We start from the raw sequence: 7,856 nt of genomic DNA, 5'->3' as shown, positions 1-7,856 counted from the left end.
GAGGAGGAAGAGAAGGAATAAGAGGAAGAAGAAGAGGAGGAGGAATAAGAGGAAGAGGAGGAGGAAGAAGAAAATGAGGAGGAAGAGAAGGAAGAAGAGGAGGAGGAGAACGAACATAAGCAGAAAGAGTAAAGGGTAAAGAAGAAGAAAAAAAGAGAGAGAAAGACGGCCTTTCATGAAAAATTACAGCATGGCTAATCAGACATTCCATCCCCGACTCCCTCCGTCTCCATTCCGTCTGCTCCTCCTCCTCCTTCGTCCTTAATCACCATCAACACCAGCAGCGGATTCGCTTAACTATGATGATGATAATGATGTCCAGTGTCCCTAGTCTTAGCGCAACAAAACCGATGTCAACCACAAAGAAAAAAATATTAAGTCTTATCAAAACAAAACTGATGTCAACTTTAAATGAAAAATATGTTTAATAAACATCAACAATAGATAACACGAATTACGACAAAACAAAAACCTATAAAACGTTCCCAGGTCAAAACAAACAAGCTGTTTTTTTATTTTTTTATCATCTAAACTTCTCTTACAAGACAATCCCTGATAAAGAAAACAAAAACAAAAAACAAAACAAAATACCCACCTCATCCCGGCGAAGATTCTCGAGGGGGAGGAACAGAGAGAGAGAAAAAAGGAAGAGGAAGAACTCTGTTTAGTAAGTTCCCCAAGGAAGAAGGGCGAAGATCCTCCCACGCTACACGAGTCTCACTTCAATACTGACCGCCACCAGGGCCACCCGCCAGCCCTCCCTATCTCACTCTCGCTCGCTCGCTCTCTTTCTCGTACTCCCACTCTTTCTCTCGAAACCCATACATGACGGGTGTGGACTTCGCTCTGTCTGTCTATGCCTGCCTGCCTGCCTGCCTGCCTTTCTCTCTCTCTCTCTCTCTCTCTCTCTCAATGTCTTGGGGGGAAGGGGTGATGGAAAAGGAGGAGGAGGGGCGAGTGGGGGAGGTGGAGTGATAGTAGAGAGAAGAATGGGGGGAGCTATTTGGGGTGGGTGGGGAGGAGGCAAAAGAAAAGAGGGTGTTAGAAGAAAGGTGGAGAAAAATGGTAACAAGAAGAAGGGGTGTTGAGGAAGACAGTAAGATGGAGGAGGATAAAGAAGAGAGTGAAGGAAAATAGAAGGAAGGGAAGTGAAGGTAAACAGAAGGGAGGGGAGTGGAGGGAGGTAGAAGGGAGGGGAGTGGAGGGAGCCAAAGAAAAGGGGAGTGGAAGGAGGCAAAAAGGAGGGGATTGGAGGGAGAGAGAGGGAAAATGGTACTGGAGGGAGAATTAAAGAGTAAAGTGGTGCACGGGAAAAGGGGAATAGGGGGAAAATATGAAGAAGGGTATAAAAAGAAAAGAGAAGATAGGAGAAGCATGAATGGGGCAGAGGGAGTAGAGGCAGGTGAAGAGGGGTTGAGGGGGAGAAGGAAAATATGTAAGAGTTATAGGGAACTAGAAGGACGAAGAATGGAGGGGGAGTGACGGAGAGAGTGAGAAAGAGGGGGGTGTGGGGTTTGCTGATAACACCCTGCTATCACATGATATCACATGGAGGCTGCTCTGCTAGCGATCTTAATTTGGGGCTATCAGACGAAGGTTGCCGAACACGGGTTAAATAGCATGGTTAGTCCTATCTTATCGGGGTGGGGGTGGTGGGGGATAGGAGGAGGAGAAGAAGGATGAGGAGGGGGAGAGGGGAGGAGAAAAAGAAGAATACCCACACACACAAAGATAGAGACAGAGACACACACACACGCACGCACACACACACACACACACACACACACACACACACACACACACACACACACACATATATATATATATATATATATATATATATATATATATATATATATATATATATATATATTCATAAAGAACATTACGTCAACTAAAAAAACGCACAAACGAAGAACTTGCAGAAAGTCAACACGGGTCTTGCGCAAGTTCGACAGGGCCGTCATGAGCACACAGACTCACGTCATGGGGGGTAGAATTTATCTGATTTACTTAGTCATTTATCCTAATTTCTAAATAATTTTGGTCGGTGGTATCTGTTGAGATGGGTGAAAGGGAGTTACGACGAAGGGACCGACTGGAAGGTTTCGGGTGGGAAAATAGGTGCGAGGGAGGGGCGTGTGGAAGAGGGCGGGAGGGAGGGAGGGAGAGTGTCGGTGAGAGAATGTGAGAGTGAGAAAGAGAGAGGGGGCGGGAGGCGGAGAGGCGCAAAGAGGAAACAAAGACACACACACACACACACACACACACACACACACACAAAAAAAAAAAAAAAAAAAGTCAAAATGACAGCCAGCCTTTTTCTTTCATAAAACCAAACCCGGGAGTAAATAAACCAACCAACCAAACACGACCAACAACAATTTTCTTTCCGCGGCTGCAACAAGACCAAAAAGGAAAGCAGTCGGTCCCATCAAAAACAAGGCTTGCATGTCCTCTCTCTCTCTCAAAATAAAATGAAAAAAAAAAAAATAAATAAATAAAAAAATAGAACAATAAAGGTTTATATGCGAAAGGACGAGGGAAAGGGGGAAAACATGGCAATAAATGACAATAGAGAGGGAAAATTGGAGGGAAGTGAGAAATGATGAAAGACAAAACACGAGAGAAATGAGAGAAGGCGGGTCAAAGGTCAAGGCGCTTGTGACCTTTTCGCTCGGAAAACCTCTCCGGAGCGGAACGAGCGAGGTCGAGATTTTGACTCCGATTTTCGCCATCAAAGTCACTGCTGCTTATCAACATTCACATCATCACAATTTCTTACTCGCTCGCAAATCGCACCCATTAAGAATCTTCATATCTTATTCTTCGCAATCATCACTATCCTCAAATCCTTATCATTCTCTCATTAATCACTAACCGTTAACCTCTTTCCGCTTCTATTACCTTTATCGGAATCATTTTGGCGTCTCATCATCATCATCAGATATACGGTTGTAATTATTTACTACCCATAAGATTTACGATTCCTTCCTTTCATCATCAAAATCAACTTTACGCACATCATCATCATCCATTCTTGCATTTCTTCTTCTCTTCGCTCATTCGTCTCATCCTTTTGTCAATTCTCTATCTATCAAGGTGCACCGTCGCCCGCCTGCTTTGGCTCACCATCTATCACGGTCTATCGCGTTTGCTCGGCGCCATTTCCCCCTGTACGGTTACCATTCATGACATCCTTTGTCACCATTATCGTCAACTGTCTCGTGATTCCCCATCTCCGTCAACCTCACCATCACAATCATGGCACAATTAATTATCACTAACCAATAAATCTATTAAGATTACATTATCGCAATTATGACATCCAAAGACAGGATGACCTTTAACAACAAAATTCCAAGTAATTGAATGTTATCATTATCAATCTCGCCACCCCGCGTCTGCCGTTCGGGCCTGTCGCCGCCCCGCGTCTGCCGTTCGGGCCTGTCGCCGCCCCGCCCACTCTCGCCCGCGGTTAGTCGTGTTAGTGCCATTAAAAGAGCATCACTACGGGTGAATTTCTCTGTTGAGTCTCATCACCATCTTGTACATCGTCATCATCATCTTGTGTGCTTGTGTTATGGTTATTCTACATATATGCCTTCAAGGAGACCGCATTTCTAACCTCACCTGGGAAAGCCATGGCAGCTGACGGCTCTGAAAGGGGTAACTGCAAGGAACGGGAAGGAACGAGGCACAGGATGGATAGAGAGAAGGAAGGAGGGGACTGTAGAAAGTAGAAAAGGAAGTGGATGTGGATACTATGGAGAAGACGAGGGGGGGGGAGGAATTGGAAGAGAAAGAGGAGGAGGAGGAGGAGGAGGAGGAGGAGGAATTGGAAGAAGAAGAGCAAGTAGGGGGATGAGACAGAGGAGTGGGAGAGGAGAAAGAAGAATAAGGGCAGGAGGGGAGAAATTATTTTGAGAGAAGGAAAAAAAGAAATGAAGGAAAAATTTAAAAGAAACGATAAAAAACATACAACTTCTCCTAAGTGTAACAGATCCGTGTGATTTGCCAGGCTTTAGATTTTATGATATATTGCTAAGATAACACAAGTAAATCCAAACGAAGTATTTTTTCATTAATTCCTTAGTCTTCACATGAAAAGGATCATGACTCACGTACAGAATAACCAAACACACGAGCGCTTTACACATTTAGACCCGATAACTTCGGTGACACCTCACACACACACACGAACACATACAATACACACAAACACATAATACAAAAACACACACAACACACAAACACACCCACATAATAAACAAACACACCCGCACTCATACACATAAATCAAACACAAACACTCATACACACACACAATCGTAAACATAAACACACACACACATACACATAAACACACACACCACCACCCACACACACTCCCACTCTCTCTCACGCACTCAAACAATGTTACCCAACCTACTACATCTTCACCACTAACCTAAAAAAATAAAAGCCTCAACATACACCCCTCCTACCGGTCTCCCCGAGTCAAACACTATACCATTACCCAAAGCGATTACTACAACGACAAAGCCACAGTATTAGAGACATTAAACAAGTGATGTCTTCATCTGGGACAACCTTGGCTCATGCGTTCGACTTTTTTCTTCCTTTTGTGTGTGTGTGTGTGTGTGTGTGTGTGTGTGTGTGTGTGTGTGTGTGTGTGTGTGTGTGTGTGTGTGTGTGTGTGTGTGTGTGTGTGTGTGTGTGTGTGTGTGTGTGTGTGTGTGTGTGTGTGTGTGTGTGTGTGTGTGTGTGTGTGTGTGCGTGTGTGTGTATGTGTGTGTGTGCATGCCTGTAGTACTCGTTTGTGTATGTATACGTGGATGCTTACACAAATGCAAGTATACTTCTACAGTTGCAGATATGAATGCATGTATGCATGCATATAGGTATGGAAGCTGCTATTTTAATAGTCATTGTATTCATGTAGATATTAATTAACATAATGCATCAATGTAAGCCTATAGCTACGAGCGCCCATGTGAATGTCTTTCATTGTGTGACTACGTTACAGAAGACATTCAATAAATGAATAAATAGACCAATAGATACATAAATAGTTAAGTCTCTGCTAGTTGACAAAAGAGAAAACTCGATCTGTTTTCTGAGGTGACATTTACAAATTACATTGAAAAAATACTTAACCTGTATACATAATTTATATATCTCCTCCTCCTCCTAGTCATTATAAAATGAAAATCAAAATGAAGATAATGCCTATATAAAATCATTATAATACTAACCATTATCAATGTATATATAAAACAATGTGAGTGCGCGCGCACACACACACACACAAAATATATAAATAACATTATCAATAATAATAACAATAATAATTATGGATGCCATAAACACCTGTAATCCGCCCAGACAACCTACATACACACATACGAGCATACACACAAACAGACACGTTCCCAAGCTGCGAAAAGGTGGCCGCAGCCAAGGGGAAGCACACACACACACACACACACACACACACACACACACACACACACACACACACACACACACACACACACACACACACACACACACACACACACACACACACATCCACACGCACACACACACACAAACACACACACAGACGCACGCACGCACATATGTAAAATATATATATATATATATATATATATATATATATATATATATATATATATATATACATATATATACTGCAATCATTAAATCGACTTTTCACGATGAAAACGGATTCTTGTGAAAGTGGAGTGGGCGGAGTTAACGGAGAAAAGGGGAGGAACCAAAGCGGCCGGTCGACCTGACCCAACCTAGGCCTACTGAGCCGCTTCCTGAAGACACGGTGGGGGGGGGGGGGGAGCACACAGGGATGGGTTGGAAAGGAGGAGGAAGAGTTAGAGGAAGAATGAGAGGATTGAATGAGAGGGGAAAGAGAAGATAAAGAGCAGAAGATGGCGGAGGAAAAGGGAAGGAGGATACAGCGAGGATGACATCTATAAGAGAGATCACTTAATGTAGAGAGGGGAGGCGAGCGAGCGAGCGAGAGAGAGAGAGAGAGAGAGAGAGAGAGAGAGAGAGAGAGAGAGAGAGAGAGAGAGAGAGAGAGAGAGAGAGAGAGAGAGAGAGAGAGAGAGAGAGAGAGAGAGAGAGAGAGGAGAGAGAGGAGAGAGAGAGAGAGAGAGAGAGAGCTAGCTGTGCGAATCAGGAAACGCCACAATTAAAAAAAAAAAAAAAACAATGCGGATCCGGATTCCACTTTTGGTAAACAAACGCCAGGAATGTCCTCTCGGCCACTCGCTCCCCTCTCTCCTTCTCCCACTAAACCCCTATCTCATTTCCCTCTCCACTTCCTTATATCTCTCCCCACCTCCTACCTCATTCACCTTCCTCACCTCTCGTCCTCATCCACCTCTCCTCCTCCTTCTCACCTCCCTCTCCCATCCCCAATCCTCTCTCCCCTCAATTTCATCCACGTCTCTCCTCTTCCCTCCACATCAATCTCTCCCTCTTATTTCTCTCCACCTCCCCTGACCCCACTCCTCCTCTCCCTCCTCCCCCGTGCCCGGTCACGAGATAAAAGAATGTCGGTGAAGAAAGGGAAAGTAAATCTTGGAAGAAAATGGAAGAAATTCCGACGATATCTTGGCCTCCTCTCAGTAACCTTCCTTATGATATGCTGTCAATTTCCTCCACGCCTTTCGGTTGCCATTATTTAACGCGTTTTTTTTTTATCTCGTTGTTTCGCATTATCGGTTATATTATTTTTTAACCTTTTCTTTTGGACGTTATATTTCCTTTTATCATTCATTCGGCTATTCTCACTATCGATCTAGCAAACTTTTATGATCCTGTCTTTATTCCCTGCTTCCCACTGGTCCCCACCTTTCTTCGAGTTAGCTGTTTCTGCCCTTCTGCCGTGTTTGGAACAGGTGCGCCGACAAGTAAAATCAGGTCACACCCCCGACCCATCCCCCTCCACTCTCCCGCCCTCCCTCGTACACATTATCACACGTAGGCGCAAACACACACAATATCAAACAATCACACTCGCTTTCTCACACTCTCACCCCCACGCTCGCCCTCGCCAGACGCCGACTCCACAAGGCGAGGCGTAGCAGACACACAGACGTACCCCCCCCCACACACCGATGTCTCACCTGCCGCCCACCCGAAACACGCCCAGGTGAGACAATGAGGAAAGACCCAGATGGAAATGGAGATAGATAGGCAAAGAAGAGAAGAGGTAGGAAGGTAGGGAGGGCGGAGGATAAAGGTGAAGACAAGAGAAGGAAAAGCGGAGAAAGAGTGACGAATACAGAGGCAAGAGAGAAGGGGATGAGAGGGAAAGAGGTAAGAAAAGGAAGGGGAGACGAGGATGGGCGCGGGCGGGCAAAAAAAGGGACGTGTGATTGTAAGCCTCAGTTTAAAAGTGAGAGTGTGAGTGCGTGTGTATGTATGTGCTCATGTTACACCAGCGTGCATGTGCGAACATAACATGGAAACCAATATTTCTTAACGCCTGCAAAGACTTTCAACGGACCTTCACCTCAACACGGTACCTCAAGGTTAATTCATGGATAAAACTCAAGATAAAGACGAAAGGAGTGAGGTGAACATCGACGAGGAAGAAATAAATAATTACAGAAAAAATTATGGAAAACATACAAAAGAATAGAATGAAATTCTTAAAATGGTGCCCTAACCCACTCCTACTTGCATCTTACACACACCTCTTTCCATCCGATCTTCGTGAACGACAATAATTTCCATTTCAATCAACAGCAACGACTCCATATCCCTATAGACGACCTTGTACGACTCACCCTAATAATAGATAGTGGCGGAAGGAGACTCAT

General features: G+C 44.3%; 1 protein-coding gene across 1 annotated transcript in view; it reads right to left on the bottom strand.

Moving 5' to 3' along the window:
• The window catches only part of Myo61F (Myosin 61F), a 47,736-nt gene extending 46,846 nt beyond the window's left edge, over positions 1-890 (bottom strand). The window contains exon 1 of the mRNA XM_070138983.1: positions 596-890. Coding sequence (XP_069995084.1) covers positions 596-600 — 5 coding nt within the window. The 5' untranslated portion in view covers positions 601-890. The remainder of the gene's footprint in view (positions 1-595) is intronic.
• Between the last annotated feature and the right edge of the window lie 6,966 nt (positions 891-7,856).

This window comes from Penaeus vannamei, chromosome 25 (assembly GCF_042767895.1).
Source record: "Penaeus vannamei isolate JL-2024 chromosome 25, ASM4276789v1, whole genome shotgun sequence".
In the NCBI taxonomy this organism is placed as follows: domain Eukaryota; kingdom Metazoa; phylum Arthropoda; class Malacostraca; order Decapoda; family Penaeidae; genus Penaeus; species Penaeus vannamei.
Note: the sequence above shows the minus strand (reverse complement) of the source record. Positions and strands in the feature narration are given on the sequence as shown.